This window comes from Magallana gigas, chromosome 3 (genome assembly GCF_963853765.1).
Source record: "Magallana gigas chromosome 3, xbMagGiga1.1, whole genome shotgun sequence".
Classification (NCBI taxonomy): domain Eukaryota; kingdom Metazoa; phylum Mollusca; class Bivalvia; order Ostreida; family Ostreidae; genus Magallana; species Magallana gigas.
The window spans coordinates 43,936,451-43,957,597 of NC_088855.1; the positions used below are offsets into that span (position 1 = coordinate 43,936,451).

Genomic DNA, 21,147 nt, shown 5'->3' on the forward strand with positions numbered 1-21,147 from the left:
AAAGAATAGGCGTAAATGTCTCAATAATTTCTGAAGATGTCGTATTGTATCAAATTGATAAGGCAAATTGTTTGATGATGTTGAGTTTTATTTGAAAAAAAAAAAAAGATCAACAGCATTAAAAGTGACAAGGTACATAATAAAATGTTTTCTGGTAATTACGAGAAAATGATGTCATAACTTTTCTTATTAATTTGTATTTACGAGATATCTTAACACTGATTATTGTATGGGGTACAGAAATGAAAATATTTATTTATAAGTAATTAATCAAGTAAGTTAATCATTTATCATAGCATATTAATTCGCTAGCCAAGGGTTTCTGATTCGTTCGTTTTAACTATGAACCCTCGGTTCCTCAGGCTTTGTAAAAGGCATAGCACACATTTTCCAACTTGTAACAAAAGCACATGGACAAAAAATCACCAAATAGCTATACTTTATTAATTAACTCTATTATGTTACTGCTGTCCTGTCGTATATTTCATAGTTTTTCATTGGTTATTCAATTTCATACGGTGAAAATTAACTCGTTCGTTATCTTATTCGATTATAAAATATGTTAATTCCATACAAACACAATGTTTAGTTTATCTTATTGGGTTTTATTTAAAATATAAGGACAACAATACCGTGTCGTTTATTCAATCATATCTGCGTACAGATTTAGTCTGCAGACACAGTGAAAAAAGGCTAGATGACAAAATCCGGATGGCATTTGGTTCTTATTTTATATTATTTATTCACAAACCGGAAGTACACAAGATACCCGGCCAACTTGGACGTGGCGATATATGTATCATTTGTATCATGAGTATGGTTGGGGGTTGGCATATACGTGATTCAATTTATAAAGTCTGATCATTAAGATTAGGGAGGATATTTTTTCTTAGGTGATTTAGGTGAGATTTATGATCCAGTTTAATCCGAAACCATTAGTGAGTTTATTCAGGCCCCATAATGAATAATGTGATGAAAGGTCACTATCTGTAATGCTATCTCTTTAGCGCACAATATTTTAATTATTGGTAAAGATAAGAATGTTTTCTATCACTTAGCTTAATCAAGGTTTAAGGGACAAAAATCAATTGTCTAATTTTATTAAGAAATGACGATTTTAATCAATTTCTATAATAATCTTCAATAAATTTTAATCTTCTATAATTTTTAAAGTGAAAAAATATAGTTTTCAGTTACATTTATGATTTGTATTAAAGTTTTCCTGTTTTTGACAGATCGACATAACAACTTTAGTACTATGGCAGACTTCGAGAATTCAGCCCCATCCCAGCCATCAGCTGTGCATAGTTTTTTCAAAAGAATAGGCGACGTATGTATTGGATTCTTGTGTTTACTTTTCTCCCAATTTTAGTGAAAGATATTCATTCTTGAAAAGAACAGTATTATTGCATTTAAGCTAATATAATTTTAGAAGCTAAAACAAAACTATAGTCCGTTTCAAGTCACCTTTCAGTCACGTTGACAAATTTATTGAAAAAGCACATACCTGTCAAATGTAGAAAAAACCAAGGATTTTTTCATTGACACATCTCTTTTTTACCAATTTATTTATTTAATATTTACGTTCAGTGTATATTTCCCCTTGTTTTTATTTGAAATTTGTGATGTTCAATTTCCACTCTCCCTGACTAAGAGAGTATATAATGGCTTCAAAGCAACTATACACAAAATTAATACTTCTTATAAATAAACACCAGTATGAATATAAAATTATGGCATTGAATGGTTATTTTTGGATGATTTCAGTCCTATAATACACCAAGGATATGCAGGCAAATTATTAAACCATGCTAATGCGTGGTATTCAATTTGTCAGCACATCCTTGGTGTTTTATTTGACAACGACATCCAAAAATAATTGATAAAATTTATATTAGGGAATTCTAAAATATTCCTTCCATTTTAGAGTCTCTAAACACCTCACAATTTTTCAACATTATCATCTTGGCACTTTCATGCTGTTTGCAAAGCAAAATCTTCATTGACTTCTTTCTGTTAGCTGCATTCTGTAGAAGAGGCTATTCAAAGGAGAAATCTTAGAAATTTTTATTCTTAGGAATAGATATAGTTTAAATCCTGAGGTATTTAGGAAATATATATATTGAAAAATTTTAAAGAATGTTCATATAAATGTCGTGAGACAGAATACAGGTGTCTATTCTGAAATTGAACCCATTCTCTGTACATTTTCCATGATGCAGAACCAAACGGTAACACATGGTACTTAAACTATCAATTTCTCAAAGTGTGGACAACCGAAATCTGTAAGACTAGTACTGGTAATTGCAAGTTTTAGACATTGATTATAACTAGAATTCTTAATTATATTAGATTAATGCTCTATGGAACAAAAAAAAATACTGGAAATGAGCAAGTAAATGAAGTTCAAATGAGCTTTTTAAATCATAAAAACATTTGTGACCTCCTTAATAAAAGAAAAGCTCTGACAGAAGGTACAATTTCTTCCAATATTTGCCCCAAAATTCAGAAGCTGTTTAAATCTCATGAAAATACACATATACCATCTTGAATATGTGTATATAAATAACTAAGTTATACACTTTTATCTTGTTTCAAAAAATAATTATGACTTCAACATTTTGGCATATTTGTAAGATTTACTCAAAAATAATGAAAAATGGCACATTTTCTCGTACTTTTTTGAAAAGGAAAATGTGTCCACAGCTGTTGCCCGTAACGAAATTAATATATTTTATGTGATATCACATGATAAAGTTATAATTTGAGTTTTATTGTGGGCGACAGCTGTGGACATAGTTTTCTATTAAAAAAAAAAACATTGAAGAATTGGTATCTTCTGCTCAGTTTTATAAAAATTAAGGGAAAATGCACTGTTTATGAAGTCATAATTACCCTTGTGAAAGTTTAATCATGTAACTCTTTATAGATTCTTAGTTTATGGGTATTTGGGATGTAAATAAATGTAACATTTCAATTTCTTGTGAAATTTTTAAGAATCTCTCTAAAACAGGGCAAAATGTGACTGAAACTTTACCTAGTTCTTTACTAAAGTTATTGACAATTCTGACTATTCATGCACCAAACTTGCCCTTTCATGAAGTAAAAGCATAAATCCTTAAACAGATATATTTTTTTTCCCATTGCTTAATACAGATGTGACTGTAGTTTGTTTTATTTTATTTTGCAGACAAAACAAAATCTTCTAGACAAGTCCACACCATACATGTATTTTCGATGGATCTTTACTTGCGTCTTGTTTTTACTCTATGGACTAAGAGTTTATTTTCTACAGGTTTGTATGTTTTACTTTTGATTTTTTGATACTGAATTTAAAAATGGAATAATTTGAGCAAAGTAAAGACTGTTGAAAAAGGATTTTTATGTGGGAAAGCAGGGTTGTCTCTAAAACTTGAAGTAGAAGGGAGAAATAAAAAAGTAGAAGGGGATCTGAAGGTCTAGCTTATAGCTAGATTGTGTTTGAAATGCAATAATAGCCGGGTAATTACGTCACTTTAGGCGGGGGAATTCCCCGCCTCCCGGGTCTTAGAGACAACCCTGGAAAGAAACACTGAAAACTATAGACATTTATATTAAGAAGTATTTCAGCTAAAAATTTCATCTGACCTCTGATTCTATTTTAGGGCTGGTATATAGTCACATATGCCTTGGGAATTTATCTGCTTAATCAGTTTATAGCCTTTTTAACACCTAAAGTGGATCCAGCTTTTCAAGATCCGGATGATGATGGTAAATATTCCAAATGAATTTTTATTAAATTTTATGAGAATTTAATTCTATGCATATATTAATAGCAGAAATTGAAGGTTGAATCATTTTCCAGCATTTAGCCAAGATGTTAACACTATACATCTAAATTCTTTTTTCATTTCAGAGGATGGACCATCTCTTCCTACAAAATCCAATGAAGAATTCAGACCATTTATGAGAAGATTACCCGAGTTCAAATTTTGGTAATTTTGATATTTTTCTGTTTATTGAACCACTAATTATTTTAGCCATATATTGAATGTATCTGATACATGTAGTTTATAAGTGCTTTGCCTTCTCTTTGAAACCAATGCACAGAATTTCGTGAAACTTTGAATATTACCACGGTTACTGAGAATTCCAATCCATTATTTATAGAGGAATTTTATATTTTAAAGTAATGTGGGAGCCATGAATAATATGAGCTTGCTCACATTTTCTTTCAATTTTAAATAAAAGAAAATTTTTACCTGATTGTATTACAAATTAAATAATTTTTAAGGACTTTAAATAAAGATTTTTTTTTCATGTACTTTACAGGTATAGTTCAACAAAGGCCATTGTCTTTGGTACGATTTGTACATTTTTTGAAGCCCTGAATATTCCAGTGTTTTGGCCTATCCTAGTAATGTACTTCATCATCCTGTTTGTAATAACCATGAAAAGACAAATTAAGGTACGTACCAAAACCTATAAAATTGTATAACTTATCTGATCACATCCATTTAGATAAATGTTAAAACCGCTTCAGCTGCTTTTTACTAAAGCATATTTTATAGTTGCTTTAAATGATTGGTATGTATGTATATACCAGTCGTAATAATAAGTTATGCTGTTATTTTGCAAATCATTGAAAATTATTACCTGTATTTAGATGAATAAAATGATAAAGAATTAGCACTTTCTAAACAAAAACATAATTTGCGGGGGGGGGGGGGGGGTCATCATTCATGGATATTTTTGGTGATTGATACCTACTAATGCATGCACAAAGCAATTATCATCTTTCTTATTAAAACAAAATAGAAATCAACTTGTTGATGTAAGTTATAAAAATGTATATTAATGTTCCAAATGCACAAACGTTTACTCTTTTTATTTCAGCATATGATAAAATACCGTTACCTTCCGTTTTCCCACGGGAAGCGCACATACAAAGGAAAAGAAGACACTGGAAAGGTGGTTTCATAGTGACATTGGTTTTGTTGTTTTTGTTCATGTACATACATGTATGTGTAAAATATGAACATTCATTCTCTTATGATTGTTTAAAAACATTTTTTTTAGTATTGTCCATTTACTTAGTATGCTATTGAATGAATGCATGATTGTGTGAAGGAAAAAAAATAAAGCTATTTATATTGGAAAAAAAAGAAAATTCTTAGTATTTTTGTCTTATACCGGTAGTACATGTTCTTGTATTTAAAAAACTAATTTAAAAAGGTAGGGGTCATAGAATCATTCAATTATTGATACTTGTCAGTTCCCTGGAGGAGACATTTAAAGAAGTTGACCCAAATCTATGTTCACATATTTTTCATCTTCGCTAGCCAAGGGTTTACGATCCGCTCCTCTCCTCGTGTACATGTAGAGGAGAAGAGTGGATCGTAAACCCTTGGCTAGCGAAGATGCATATTTTTATGATCTAGGGCAAAATTTACAAAAAAAATATTTTAAACATAATGATTCTCTCTCTCTTTGTTATTGAAACAGCTGAAAATATGCAAACTTATGATGGAGTTGCAGTATTGAAACCAATTGAAACTTTATAGACTTATTTTCAAATGTATGAATACACTCAAAGATATATGGAAGTGATTTGAGCAAACAGAGACTACATCATATCATCATACAGTCATGTATTATTGATAAAATACCAATGTGCTATCTTTAATATGTAATTCAAATCATCGATTCATGAAAAGTTTTGTTAATTTTATCAAAAGGGTTCTACATTAAAATGATTTTTCATACAAGCTCACGTGAGTTATTGTTTTGCCTTGCTAATTGGATTAATAAAAAAGAAATCATTTTTGTGTACATACATGTATTTCCTTAATACAGTAATTATCTTTTGAGGATGGGCTTATTCATCATGTTCATGAGAAAGTTTGAAATTATTTGGCATCTCCAATTACCATTGACATTAATGAGAGATAGGTTGATTTAACCATCCAAAAAATCATTTCTATCGTCATGTAAAATATTATTTTAAAATATTTTTAAGATATTTTTTCAGATATCAGAAGACACATAAGTAACAGATGTTATTTATGTCTTTGATATCAGAAAATAATATTTTTTAAATTATCGTTTTATATCAGAAATTCAATTTCTTGATTGCATTTTTTCTATAAAAAATATTTTCAGATACAAAACTATAATTAACTGTTTTTTGTATTTTTATCAAGATTCAGTTTCTTGATACCAATTTACAGCACATCAAAAACATTATCTGATTACAAATATCAATATTTCTCAAAAATCTTGAAACCGGCACCTCATAAAAAAATTGATCAATTTCACATAGACCTCACAAAGCCGGGTGTTAGAATTATTGCACACACGAGCAGCCATATGTAAATCAGAGTCACGATTGCGCTTCTTCGAACGGAATATTACATTTTCATGATATTGCTGCAAAACATTGATGAAATCTGACAGCAGACGCAAGGAGCAAAGTAAAACGAAAGGTGTGTGATTATGATTGTCTTTTCATTAATAAACAATAAGGATTGTGCAGTATAGCTGTAATCACACTCAATTTTAAAATAAATGATAAGGGAAATGAAACCGGCGACAAAAACATGATAACATGACAAGGTTATGGATGTTGCGTAAGCATGGTAAGATGTTCTAATTAACCACAGGGACTTGTTACAGTACAGTAGCAGGGATGGGGACACTTACATTAAAAATTAATGAATATAAACACAATCACTTGCTTAAAACATTCAATAAATCAAACAATTCAATTCTTTATTCGCTCAAAATCAGTTCCTGGGCTGGTATTTGAGGTTCATAATTATGTATACACACACAAAAAAAACAACAACAAAAAACAGGCAAGGATAACAAGTACAGACTGTGGACAAAAGTAATAGCATGATCGCATAATTGTTTGAACATGCCTTTTACTGAAAATAGTTAAAAAAAACAATTACATCAATACATGTATATACAGGTAATAGAAAATTTGGTCAATTACACATATATATTACTTTCCATACTGTAAGTAGATATTTGTAATTAATTACACTCAAAAGCCATATATTACAAATTACTATTACCCCTGTACAGTCATATATGGTCAGAAATTAGTCCTGACTTTTACCCCTAATTTCTATAATGTAAGCAGTATTATATTGGTAACATTGGTTGCAATGCTTGATTATATATAATGAATGATTTACAACCTTTCAATTGATGTATTTGTGACAGGTTACAATGGATACGGGTAACATTGGTTTGAAATTAGCTTAGGTTACTGGCGTGTGACCAGTTCTTGCCAAGTACAATTTCTCGCCAGTACATAATTGTGACGTCATTTTTCGTATATAATTTTATGTGTTTATAAAATGACGTCACAATGTACTGGCAAAAAAATGGTACTCGGCGAGAACTGGTTTCACGCCAGTAGTGTTAGGGTTAGAGATAGTTAGGGTAACCATTGTTACCAATGTTACCAATTAATGTATACAACCAAATAAAATGATACCCCTGTAAATCATGAAAATGACTGTCACCACTGTAACCCTATGTTACCAAGAGAATATTCCTGTGGAATTGTAACCAAATGAAGTAAGACCCCCTGCTTAACAGAAAAAGCTGGTCACCTATATATGTTACCTTTTGTGACTAAAAGAATATATAGCTGAACCATTGTAAACATTAGAGAGGTTGAGATTTCAAACGTGTACGGGTACGTGTACGTGAACTAGGGGAACCACCTAATATCTTCGCGAATTACGTCATCAGTTTTTGTGACGACATGGTTTCTACACGTTCTCTAAACTTGTAGAGTGTCGTCTACACGTAAGTACAAACGTGTAGCTTTATACAACAAATAAAATCTTTTTGATGAGTGAATGTATTCTTGTGATACATTATATAGATTTTTAAGCTTCATTTCATTGAAAAGTGATATGAAATTTACCATTTATTTGGAATTAACTAAATAAATTCATGTCACAAAACTGCGTCGATTTACGTACACATTTATATCCCACAAGTTAAGAAATCTCAACTGATAAATTACAAAAACGTGTACGTGTACGTGTAGTTTTAACACACGTACGCGTACCCGTACACGTTTTAAATCTCAACCTCTCTATTATTACCAAATAAAATATAAGATCCATGCTAAACAAAAAAAGCCTTTTTACCTCTGTTAGATCTACCTTTTGTCACCGACAGAATATAGTTGTAACCATTGTAACCAAATTAAATAATACCCCCTTGCTATAAAGGTCTGTCACTCCTGTTACCCTGTGTCTCTGTACAGCTTTTTTTCCATTAAAAGTTATCATTATTTTGGTCAGAAAAATTACACCATGGCTAAAATAAATGGGACAGTGAATGCATCAGAGGTGGAGGCCAACAATGATGAGGGTGATGATACAGTTACTAGGAAACACAGATACTCCCTACCTGCTTTTAGATACACCAACATCTTTATCACACTAATGATTATTGATGGAGTATTGTCTTGTATTCTGTGGTTAACAGGTAAGTACTTTTATTCAATTTCATATGTTGAAGAAAATGACATATACCGTATATCCGGTAATTTTCGTGATGATCTAATTTTTGCTTTTTTCGCCATCTCTTTTAAATCGCAAATAATTGAAGAAATTATATTCTGTCATTTTCTATAACAAACTTTTTAAATCGCAAAAAATGACTAACGCAAATTAAAAAGGTTATAGATTTTCCCCATTTTCGCAAATTTTGTGACACATGAAAAAAACTGGATATATGGTAGTGGGACTTAGATGTAGCTTGACTTGCTGCATAAAACCCCACACAGTTAATTGATGAGAGCAGCTTCCGTAAAATTTTAACACATCATTAGTAGCAATGGAAATACCAAATGAATTCTGTTCCATAACTTACAGTATCGATCAGACCCAACATGACACAAAGCAGTCCCAAACTTAACCCCGGGTAAGCTATCAGGGTTTACTCTTCGTCTGCTGTTTGGAAACTTGTATCCACTTGAATTTATTTTTGGTCACCCTGGGGGTTACTTGGGGTTTACTTTGGGTTTGCTTTTGGGGTCCTTTTTATGCACTGAAGTATGAAGCAGACCCATCTTTTATCTTGCCATCTAGCTGCCTGCAATTTCTGCCCCTGGTATATTCCAAATACACATATAGCGTTTGCTTTTAGTGGTCTACTTCTGATCAGGGTTTAATCTCTGTGTCCACTGTGGGTTTACTTTGGGTTTACTCTGGGTCTGCTCTAGTAAACCCAGAGTAAACCCCAAAAGTAAACCCATGGTTAGTTGGGGTTTACTTTCTGTTAGGTTTGGTCTGATTGGTACTGTAAGTTGAGCCTCACACTTTATCTCAACTAATTTCTAAAATATGTGCAGATGACTTTAAATCTAAGATGTGCACTTAATCTGGAAATGATGCATTTGACTTTATAATAATTCCATGTATTATTTTTTCAGGAGGTCACTCAAAATATTTTGTGGACAACATAACAAATTTTCATTTCAAGGAGTCTGTATTTGATTTGGCACTACTAGCAGGATTCAAGACAGTTATAGTGATATTTCTACCATTGTTAGAAAACAAATCTTATGAACAGATAGATAACCCTTACAACAGAAGTCTGGAGACAAAATGCTTTATTATAGACGCTTTTCTAAAAGTGCTATTCTTAGGATCTCTGGCATTTACCATAACAAAAGGAGGAATTATACTGCATTGTATATTAAATGATGACAACTATGTAACAATGCATGTCACATACAATGCCTTAGTCATATCGTCAGTGTCTTTCAGTCTTTTAGAGTTTTTACTCAGTTTATTCAGTGGCCGTTCAATGAGGAGATTAAAAATAGTGAGGATTCTTCACAGGTTTAATGATAAAGGTCAAGAAATTGATAAGGAAGGAAAGCCCATCAAAAAGAAGGTGGATATTAAAAGATTGGTGAAGCTAGCTAAGCCAGTAAGTGTTTAACTTTTAAGATATACCCAGTAATTGCTTTTTCCAATGCAATTAAAGATCGCTTTGCATACAATAAACATAAAATTCAAAGTGTTTTTGTAGAGGTCACGATTGTGTCACAGTAGTATATATGCATGTGTGTAACTTAAGTTTTGATTTGTTATGATAACATCTGTTTATGTACAGTCAAACTTCGTTATCTCGAACTAGATGGGACTGTTTAAAAATTTAGAGATATCCGTGTTTTGGAGATATTGAGCCAGTGTGAAATACTTAAAAAATAAGTGTTTGGGACTTACAAATCACTTTGACATATCCATTGTATTTGAGATATCAGTGTTTGAGATATCGAAGTTCAACTGTAATTTTTTGCCTGTAACAGGAGTGGGGGATCTTGGCGGGTGGATCCTGTGGATTACTGGTCTCCAGTGCAGCACAGACGGCAGCCCCATTGTTCTTTGGTGCAGTGGTTGATGCAGCACAAAAGAGCATGGGTAAAACCACTTACTTTTCACATTAATGATATAATTTATCTCTGTACACTTTATGGTGTTTATGAAAACGTTGAGCTGTTAAATATGCATGTTGAAATTCAATATTTTGGTGTTGTATTTTCATTGTTAAATACCATAAACCTCCATTTTACAGATGAGCTCACTAGCACTGTGTTGACACTGTTGGTGATATACATAGTCTATGCAATATTTGCTGTTATACGAGCCTGGCTCTTCACCCTAGCGGGACAGAGGCTTGTGGCCAGACTGAGGAAACATCTGTTTAATCATATCATCCAACAAGATGTCGCTTTCTTTGATACCAATAGGTAGGACTTACTCAATGATTCATGTATATCACTGTAATAACTAATTTAGATCTATTTACATAATCATAAATCAGGATCATTGCAATAAAGGGTCTTCCAGATTGATATTCAATTGATTTCAAATTGTCTGTTATCTTACAAGGCATCATCATGGTTTTAGTTCAAATTACTAGCAATTAAAAATTTAAGTAGAATTATTCTCATATTGCTTATTGACAAGAAGATTGTGTGTACAATAAATACATGTAAAGTAAGAGTCTTTATTCTATGTCTTCCAGAACAGGAGAGCTGTGTAATAGGCTAGCATCAGACACACAGGTTGTTCAGAATGCAGCCACTGTAAGTATGAAAAGAAGATAAATCAACTGATTATTGATTTGTTCATGCTAGCATAGTATAGGGATAACTATTGAACCAGTGATTCAGATTCTAAGTTCCATTAATTCCACCACAGGTGAATGTGTCGATGCTGGTGAGGTACACACTACAGATGGTGGGTTCCCTGGTGTTGATGTTTTACCTGAATGCTGCCCTCACAGGAGTCCTGCTAGCCGTGGTCCCTATAGTCTCCATTGTAGCTGTTCAGTATGGTAAGTTATGTTCTAGAAGCACCATCATAACATTATGTCATGGTGTAAGTCTACATATACTTTTAAAGTGTTTAAAAAATACTTTTGATCAGTTCATTGCTATAATTTTTTTTAAATATTTTCTCTTTTACCGAAATGTAAGGCAAAAACTAAAACCTGCAGAAATCAAGAAAGTTGATGTTTGCCTTAAGGTATTCAATGTATAACGACCACATTTTGTACCTAATAAATGAATGGTCCGATATTCTTAATCATGATATCATTTTGAAGGTGTTTTCAAAATAAAATACTCCACAGAAGGAATTTTCAAAATGTTTATTATGGTCCTACTAATTACACCTTGAATCTTGCATTGAAGTCTATGGGCAACATATGTTTTATCAAGATATTGTAAAAAGTAACTTATGATTAGTAAAACTCTTTTGGTTAATACTTGCATAAACTGTCTCTTTATTAAAATATAAAATAAAATTAATCATTTACCGCAGATGTTTTGACAAAATTAAAATTTTCTTTTTTTATCAAGGGGAGATAACTCTTTAAAAAATCTTCAGGTGCAAAATGACCAGCTCCTTATATGTTGTCTGTCATGTAAATTTGGTTCATTTCATTCTCATAGTTATCTAGCAATACATATTTTACTAGTTTAAAATGATTCAAAATCGTTCAATATCCCTTCGTTATACATTGAATACCTTAACATTTCAATAGATTTAAGAATTATGAAAGTTGCTGTATGCCATAACATTCCTGTAGATTTAAAAATCACAAAAAAGAATTACCATACACATTTAACAAAAATGACAGAATTACTTCAATTTGCCCAAATCCTGAATCCTTTTATCAGTACACGGTAGTAGATTGAGACTGTTCTCTTAATTGTAAGAGCTAGAACTTGAATTTCTAATGCAAGAATTACTGTACATTGTGTACCACTAAATACCTTCCATAATTCTGAATGAAAAGCTTTGTTAGAAGAACCAAATATAGAGTAAGCCCTTTCATCTGCTTGATGTCCAGTACAATGTCAATGTACAAAACAAAATAACTTGTATTGAAGGAATTAACAAGAGTAAATACATGTAATACTATTAGTACATGTATTCTAGTATTACTTTTAAATGTAAAACTAGATATTTAATTTGTAGGAAAGTTTGTGAAGAAAATGCGACAGAAATTTCAGGACCGTTTAGCTGATGCAGGTACTCTGGCTGAAGAAAACATTTCCAGCATCAGAACTGTCAGGTCTTTTGCCGGGGAGAACAAAGCTTCCAGTCTATATGGGGACGAAATCCAGAAGAGTTATGAAGTTGGCAAAAAACTAGCTGTTGCATATGGTAAATTCACATTTAATATTGAGAGCTCTTCTCCCTCCTCAAATTTGAAAATAAACATTTCTTTCACATTCGTGACATTATAAGGGTCTAGCACAACCATCAGTGATCAGTGGAAGGATTTTGATAAAGATGCTGAATACCCAAATGACTTCTCAAGGATTTTGAATTTGGCCTATTTCACCTATTCCTATACATTTGTATATTTATTGGTTTGGTAATATGTAACATGATGATAATTGTGTTATTTAGCATTTTGTAATGCTGTTGGCAGACAGCTTATACACTGTGCCTCTTCATATACATATATACATGTTGGTGCGTCATTTAATTTTTTTATTGAATAGGTGCATTTGAGGGATTAGTAGGACTATTGGCCTATGGTGCAATAGCTATGGTACTGTGGTATGGGGGAAAGCTTGTATATGACAATACTCATGGAGAAAATACGGGTCTGACTCCTGGAGTACTCACATGTAAGTGTATTACAAAAAGAAAAATATGAATTTATGATGCTTCAGGAATCCAATCATTAGTAACTAATTGTAATGTAAATACATGTAATTTGATTGCTATTCGAAATTTTGTCTTCATTGCCGCTAGCAATGTTCCTCCGCAAGTTAAAAATAATTTTAATATATTTTAACTTTAAATTAAATAAATTGTTACAAGCATTATTACAGACCTTACATGTGCAAGTACATGACTACCGGTAAGTCTTGTTTACCTTTGCAGCATTTTTACTCTATACCCTTCAAGTAGCCATGGCATTTGCTCTGATGTCTGCACTTTATGGTGATTTCATGCAGGTATGAAGCAATTTGATATAGTTAAAAGAGCCTGATTTAATAGATCAGATAATCAATTTAACCAGGAATCACTCTATTGATAAGTTGCATGTACATTTTGCACATACCAGTAAGTATTTATTGAACTGATGAGATTTATGCATTGCTTCTTTTTATCATTTTTTCAAACTGCAAAGAAAGAAATATTTGTTGGAAAATTAAATTACTTTCATAAATTTCATTGATGTCTTTTTTCAACAAAATATAAGTCCAAACAGAAATTTTTTATTTATTATTCATGTTTAGTAATGCTATTTTTGAGAATTTCATTAAAATTAATCTTTACCAAATCATTTTAGATTGCAAAACAATAAACTTTTATCCCTTTAAAAAACTTGCATATACATCACAATTCTTCTGTTTTGTATGTAAATCTAAAATGTTTCAAGTTTTTATCAAGATATTCTAATTAAAACAGTTTGATTAATAGCTCAAATGATTTTATAAAATGAATTCAATGTCTATGAAGGCTGTAGGGGCTTCGATTCGAATCTTTGACTTACTGGACAGAATCCCAGATGTACCAACAGAAAATGGGGATGTCCTTTATCAACTGGATGGAAGTAAGTTAATAATAAATGAAATGATGCAATATAAAAGAAATTTTGAATTAGCATGAAAAGGTTATAATATCCATATTGTATCATTTCAGGGGTAGAGTTTCAACATGTTTATTTCAATTATCCTTCCAGGCCAGAAACCAAAGTATTAAAGGTAATTAGGACAACAGTTTGGATCATGTAATTTATGTAAAAATGACTATTGCATTTATATATTGCCAAACAATGTACATGAATTAAATATTGCAAGATGAAAGGGCTAGCATTGCAATTGAGTTTTGTTATCTAATATTTAGGAAAAAGTCAAGAGCTGACCCTAACCTAGGCATATTGGTCTTTGGGACTTAAATAAAACTGATTGCAATATTATTCAAAATATACCCCAATACTCAATTTTTGTTATTTTAAAATATGTGAACAGAGCCAAGGAATATCATGAAGATGACACTGCAATGAAAGAGCTTTTTGCATTTCATGCTTACTGTCATAGGAATAGATAAAAAAAAACTTTTTTTCTAATTCACACTATAATGGCTATTTCCCAAAGTGGAGATGATAGTCATTATATTGCATGTACCCTGAAATACACACTGAAAGAAATTCTGCTTCATTTACAGGACATCACCTTTACTGTGGAGCCTGGTGAGATGGTGGCACTGGTAGGACCCAGCGGGGGTGGGAAATCCACCATTGTTAATCTGATAGAGAGGTTCTATGATCCTGACTCTGGGAAAATACTCTTAGGTAAGTAATTTTTTTATGTTTCGATCTAGCTTTGATTTAGTGCACACTTATACTGTGCATGTGTCACACCAGTACAGGGATGATGTAATGTGTGCACAGACAAATTCCAAATTTGTTGTCAACATAGTATGTGGAACTCTAAAGAATCAAGCAGAAAGATGAAAATTTAAAATCATATTGGGACATTCATAACTAAATTATTGATCAGGTGATGTAGACCTAAAGACGTTAGATCCACAATGGTTCCGTAAGAAGATTGCAATGGTAGGACAGGAACCAACATTGTTTGCTTCCTCCATCAAAGACAACATAGCCTATGGATGTAGTGCCACTGATTACCAGGTATGCTCCGTTTATTCTACAATAACTGCATTTCAATCTTTATATACTATGTTATTTCACTATCGGAGTAAATTTATCTATTTATTGCAATTTTCAAACAAGAGCTACAGTTCTGGACATGATTTAAAAAAGTTGCAATTTAAGGCACACATAAAATTGTGCTAGTTTTGGACTAATTTATCATATTTCTACACAAATTTTGTACAATTACCGTACATGTATTTGATTCTAAAAGAAATCTCAGACATTTTACTACAGATACATGTATAATCACTTTACTTGCCTCTGATACTCTTTTTAAACACCTTCACCAGCCCCGTAGAGTGAAGTGGTGCAGTTTGTTTATATGTAAATATGGCATCTCTCTGCACGTGAATTTAACATACCCGATACTTAATTTTCTGAAAATGGTCAGTTAAAGTGTTTAAGAGAAAGTCTAAAGCAAGGTAAATTGATGATATCTGTAGCAAATTGCAACATCTTTATTTTATAATTTATCAAAGAATGTGTAGAAATCAATTTTATTTACCGGTAACAAATGATATCAAGTACATGTATAAGCTATTTTTGGTTTCAGATAGAAGAAGTGGCTAAAGAAGCCAATGCCCATGAATTCATCTCTACTTTTGAGGAGGGGTACAACACACTCGTGGGGGAGAGAGGGGTTCGTCTGTCGGGGGGTCAGAAACAGAGAATAGCCATTGCCAGAGCTCTCATAATGAACCCTGTTCTCCTCTTACTCGATGAGGTAAACAATTTAAAAAATAAAGGTCTACTGACCATCATTTTTTAGTACAATCTTCTACTGTTATGTTTTGATGAAGGTTTATAGCCCAGAAATTATTTTTTAAAATGCCATTACGAATACCTCCAGTATTAACAAGTGTGAAGAAACATTACAATTTTCTTATAGGTGAAAATTTGTCAAGGTTTGCTGGGAATATATTGAACAGTATGAGTATAATCGATATATGATTTTGTCACCTGATTGTGATACATCATACCTTTACATTGTACAGGCCACCAGTGCCCTGGATGCTGAGAGTGAACACTTGGTACAGGAGGCAGTAGACAGAGCCATGAAAGGAAGAACGGTCATCGTTATAGCACATCGTCTGTCCACAGTCCGCAATGCCACCAAGGTCAGTCATACTATAAACACTGACTCTGTCCAAACAGTTTTGTATGGTCTAGGTCAGTTAGTGGCAAGAACCCCCTAACTACTTTGCTATCCTGACTCCATCACTGTAAGGAAATGCCTAACAAATGTGGTTGTGACATTCTTTTTTGAATGTTAATAATTGACAGATGTCAAAAATTTGCACTGATCAACTTCAAAAATATGTAAAAAAAAAAAAAAAATACCAAAAACAGATCATACATGTATTAATTGCATTTGATTTATTTTAACTTGTCCAGAACATATTTTCTTTCCCTTGGCCAAATCTGGCTTTTAATTTACCCAGAATGCTTTTGAGTAAGGAAAGTGTAGTGACCTCTATTCAAGTTTTTTAGTCTTGTTTCAAAATCAAAGCAGACCTCTGTAAAAATGTTATGTTGATCAAATTTCCCCCTACCTCTACAGACCTTATATATATCTTGCTTCATGGAAAAAATGCTTGTAGGTATTAAAAGAATAAACACTGTTCCTGTAAAGCTCTTGTTTTGAGCATACATATTGGAATATAAATTATATCGTTAATTGGCTCATACTTAACATAAACAGATCTTTTTAGTAAAGGTTGTGTAGTGACCTTGAACCAATTTTCAAGGTCAAATGTGAAGTCATAGCAGAATTATATGAAAAATCCTTGTCTGGAGCATATCTTCTCTCCCTTTGCATGAATCAGGCTCATACTTCACCCACATGGTGCCTTTGATCAAAGGGTATGCAGTGACCTTGAATGATGTTTGTAGGTCAAATGTCAAGGTCATAACAGATCACAATTTTTTTTTTGAAGCATATATATACTCTCCACTTAGCCTTATCTGGCTAATACTTTACTTAAACAAAGCTTGTTTGTTATTGGCATGCAGTGACCTTGAACCAAGTCATTGTTAAGGTCATAGCAGATCTCTTTATAATCAGTTTAGACCTTACTCATATTGAACAAAAATGCCTGTATGTAAGGGGTAAATAATGAGATTGAATTGGAAGTTCTAGGCCAGGTCAAGGTCAAAACAAATTTTTTTTAAAGGATTTTCATCCCATTGTCCATTATTTAAGCAGGGCCCTTTGAGATAGTCACCATCTCAATGTTGTCTAGTTATCATATATATACCGGTAGGTCATATCAATTTTTTTGCTAATGAAATATACAAACACACATCAAAGTAAATGTACATTAATTTTTATTTCAGGTTGTTGTCATTGACAAAGGAGAGATAGCAGAGATGGGCACCCATGATGATTTGATAGCCAAGAATGGTGTTTATAAGCGCCTAGTATTACGCCAGTTAACTGCAGGCTCATTCCACGAGTCCCTGGATAAAGATAACAATCAGGAATAGAAACCCAGTTCTCTCTTAACTTTTATATACATGTAACTCAAGGTTAATTCAAATTACAAGTATCAAACATTGTATGTAAGGAAACATTATCAGGAGTAGGAACTCAGTTCTCCCTTAAGTGTAACATTTAATTTACCGGTACATGTAACTCATGGTTAATTAGAATTATGTGTATCAAAAATTGTATGTCAGGAAACATCATCAGGAGTAGAAACTCAGTTCTCTCTTAAGCATGACATTTTATTTACATGTAGCTCCCCATTACTTAGAATAACAAGTACATGTATTATCAAACACATGTGCGCGGTTCTAAGAGGGGGAGTCTGGACACACACCCCCCCCCCCCCCCCTTGCAAAATTCATTTTTCTTTATATTGTAAAATTACCATAATATTTCTCGGACCTCCTGGCAAACTCAAATAACCATTTGACACCCCCCCCCCCCCCCCCCCTTGGAAAATATTTTTAAATCCACGCATAAAACATTGTTGTCAGGAAAAATAATCAGAAGTAAAAACTCAAATATCCCTTATTTGTAAAATCAGAGTACATGTATTTAAGTACAAGCAATGCATACTGGTAAATGGCAGTAGTGTATTAACTTGAAATATTTACCACATATCCTTACTTTTGTTCTGTTATGTGAATTTATTTTTTGTCATGTTTTTTAAAAAGTACCAGTATTAATTTGTTGATGCACTGTTTTCATGCATCTGTCCTTTAATATTTAATGTTGACATTTATAGAATCATACGAAATGTGTTCCAGAAATGTTTTATATGCATTATCTTGGGGAGAAAAAATCAGTTATCAAGTTCTACTGGTATTTTAACTTAATGCCAATATTTTTCAAGATTTTATTCAAAGCAAAAAATCACTTACTGTAATTTTACACCTAACTTTGAGTGTGCGTATTATGTACAGGTGCATGCTTTACACTTTACATGAGACTTTACAAGTCTTTTTAAAGTTTATAATGTTTTATCCAAGATTTAAAATATCATTTAAGAACTGACTTTAAGTCAGACATGGAACCACAAAATACTGGTACATGAAATTCATAAATATGTATCCTTTCATATTTATTTTGTGTATTTTTTATGTATACATTATGTAAGTTTTTAAATCCATATTCCATGACATTTGTATTTTGTACTGAACTGTATTTATGTCAAACATTTTCACTATATAAGTAATTTATAAACTTGCAACCTTTCATTATCAATGGTTATTGCCTACTCAGTTTGTTTGTGTGTTTGTGAGTGTTATTGTGTTTTGTCCATGCATGCTTTTAACTTGGCTTATTTATGAATCATGTGAACAAAACTTTAGAATGTTGTGCCCTGCACATCAGTTTATCAAATTCCAAAAATCTTGTGTTATACAACTTTTTATTATTTTTTGGTTGGGGGGGGGGGGGGGGGGGGTGGGTTAGGGTTGCATTTATATTTTACACATGAAAAATATGTATTGAAATACAATAAAACCTCCATATTGGGACCTCTATAGGATTTCAAGATAGTGTATTGAAGGATTAGAGATCCTAGAAGTTAGAGTATATGATCAGACAATGGTTGAGGCTGTAAACTGATTAGGTTTATCAATGGAATTTAAGATATCAAATTAATGTCAAAAATATAAAAAATCTGCACATCTACATGTTTTTCGAATTCATATCTGTTATGCATACAATTTGTTTCCAAGTCATCTGTTTTTAGGGTCCAGTAGCAGGCATATTAAACTTTTCATGTTCCAATGTGCAGTTCAATTATAGGAAACAAAATTTAGTTGGTACTCATATGCGGGTATTTAGCATGTTGTTTGTCTGTGATATGATTTGATTTTACTTTTATCAATTAAAGAAAAGAAAATTATACAACTTTGTTACGTAAGTGTGTTCTGTAGAAGGAAAGTGCTTTAAATATTGGGGCATATAGAATTCAATATAATATAGAATTCAATATTCAATTAAAATGTCAGGGAAAACAAGAGACCTAGAATCCATCTTGCAAAAATCCAAGATGCATTAATTGAACCTTTTAGTATCAAAGATGGAAATTTGACAAGTCACATTTTATTTTTAAAAAGAAGCGAAAGCCTTTGGCACAAGGATACTCAGTGACAAATTCTACAAAACTTGGCCATAGGTCTGGAGATATGGCCAATGTTCCAAAAAGTTAACGGTGTTGCTAAAATGCGGAACGGAACGCAATGGAATACGGAAAATGTTATGTAATGTTATAAATGATATACTTAATGTAAATTTATAATATTGTAAAAACTGCTATTCATATTCAATTTTATTTAGAAAATGTATGATTTTCATTCAATATACATTACATGCTTTGACCACTAGTCCCAGTTTATCAACTAAACAACATATCCAGCGCTTTATTCAGATTACGTTGCAGGACTGTACAATCACGTAGGTAAACATATAGAAACTGTCATACCTAAAATACTAGGAATAAGTAATCTTATACGGTAGAAGATGTAGACATCGAACGGCGATATTAGAAGAAAGAAAAAAGACTTTGAAGGACATCTTGAGCGTTAGTGACCCAATAAAATGATCCTGGTTTCGATTAAACGATCTTTAAAATAGTGAGACGAAAACATTATCAAACATGCAGGTCACGTTTTTGATATCATGTCTACTATTGAATTTTTTAAACAGTATGGATCACTAAAAATTCAATGTTTGAATTTTTAAAAACAAGTTTAAATCCCAAGCAAGGTTCAAAGTCATGAAAAACACAACCAATATGTGTGTACATTTCATTTTTCTGTTTCGTACTTTATCAAGCAAATTGAATGCAATGAATTAGTTAATAGACATTTGTAAGAATGATATCAAATAATTAAGCTACCTCTTGATAATAATCATTCATAAAATATGAATAAAAGATACAAAGTACATATTTGTGTCCAATCTATACAATATTTAAGCATTAAACGTCATAGTATTTTTTCCGATTTCCGTTCCATTCCGTTTTCCGTTCCGCGTTTTAGCAACATTCAAAATGTTATTGGTCACCACACAAAGCATTAGTTTTTTTGGTCTTTAGTTCTGAGAACTTGATAGAAAATAAGACTCATGGGCCTGAATGGTCATATTGATGTAATGCATCCAAGTAAATGTTAGATACACCCATGTTAGCTAGTACAGTAAAACTCGGTTATAGCAAAGTGTTAGAGATCGATGGATTTACCTCGTTATATCCCTAATTCGTCATATCCATATAACAAATTCGTAATAATAACTATAGCGAATTCACTATTTACATGTTTTCTTAAACCAGACTTTATTTTTTGCTAATTGAGGCTTAGAATGAAAATACATTCTTTTGATACCTTTAAAAATTGAATTGTAAATTGAAGAATTTATGTGAAAATAAATTCATTCAAACTATTATGTTTAATGGTATTGCAAACTCTTTTATC

General features: G+C 32.0%; 2 protein-coding genes across 4 annotated transcripts; both read left to right on the plus strand.

The window, feature by feature from the left end:
• The first annotated feature begins 732 nt into the window (after positions 1-732).
• LOC105333259 (protein RER1) lies at positions 733-5,803 on the plus strand. Of its 2 annotated transcripts, none has more exons than XM_011436159.4 (7): positions 733-902; positions 1,236-1,330; positions 3,191-3,295; positions 3,645-3,750; positions 3,896-3,974; positions 4,312-4,447; positions 4,876-5,803. In XM_011436159.4, exons 2-7 carry the CDS (start codon positions 1,259-1,261, stop codon positions 4,960-4,962), a joined length of 585 nt encoding a protein of 194 aa, XP_011434461.1. In that variant the 5' UTR covers positions 733-902; positions 1,236-1,258; the 3' UTR covers positions 4,963-5,803. The 2 variants fall into 2 exon arrangements, with proteins under 2 accessions (XP_011434461.1, XP_011434463.1); XM_011436161.4 differs by having other exon boundaries at positions 734-893.
• A 561-nt stretch (positions 5,804-6,364) lies between these two features.
• Positions 6,365-19,386, plus strand: LOC105333260 (uncharacterized). 2 transcript variants are annotated; one of them, XM_011436162.4, is made up of 17 exons: positions 6,365-6,464; positions 8,313-8,499; positions 9,449-9,951; positions 10,334-10,445; positions 10,600-10,774; positions 11,053-11,113; positions 11,229-11,364; positions 12,513-12,701; positions 13,046-13,174; positions 13,434-13,507; positions 14,016-14,109; positions 14,199-14,260; positions 14,724-14,850; positions 15,059-15,192; positions 15,770-15,940; positions 16,212-16,334; positions 17,554-19,386. In XM_011436162.4, the coding sequence occupies exons 2-17, from the start codon at positions 8,325-8,327 to the stop codon at positions 17,701-17,703; spliced, it is 2,415 nt and encodes an 804-aa protein (XP_011434464.3). In that variant the 5' UTR covers positions 6,365-6,464; positions 8,313-8,324; the 3' UTR covers positions 17,704-19,386. The 2 variants fall into 2 exon arrangements, with proteins under 2 accessions (XP_011434464.3, XP_034298910.2); XM_034443019.2 differs by lacking the exon at positions 6,365-6,464 and adding an exon at positions 6,477-6,617.
• The last annotated feature ends 1,761 nt before the right edge of the window (positions 19,387-21,147 follow it).

Excerpts from the sequence above, each read along its gene's own strand:
- LOC105333259 (XM_011436159.4), top strand. The coding sequence starts at position 1,259 with ATGGCAGACTTCGAGAATTCAGCCCCATCCCAGCCATCAGCTGTGCAT. Across the intron at positions 1,331-3,190 it reads TTTTCAAAAGAATAGGCGAC|ACAAAACAAAATCTTCTAGA; the intron begins GTATGTATTGGA and ends TTTATTTTGCAG. Across the intron at positions 4,448-4,875 it reads CCATGAAAAGACAAATTAAG|CATATGATAAAATACCGTTA; the intron begins GTACGTACCAAA and ends TTTTTATTTCAG.
- LOC105333260 (XM_034443019.2), top strand. Across the intron at positions 13,508-14,015 it reads TTTATGGTGATTTCATGCAG|GCTGTAGGGGCTTCGATTCG; the intron begins GTATGAAGCAAT and ends ATGTCTATGAAG. Across the intron at positions 16,335-17,553 it reads CAGTCCGCAATGCCACCAAG|GTTGTTGTCATTGACAAAGG; the intron begins GTCAGTCATACT and ends TTTTTATTTCAG.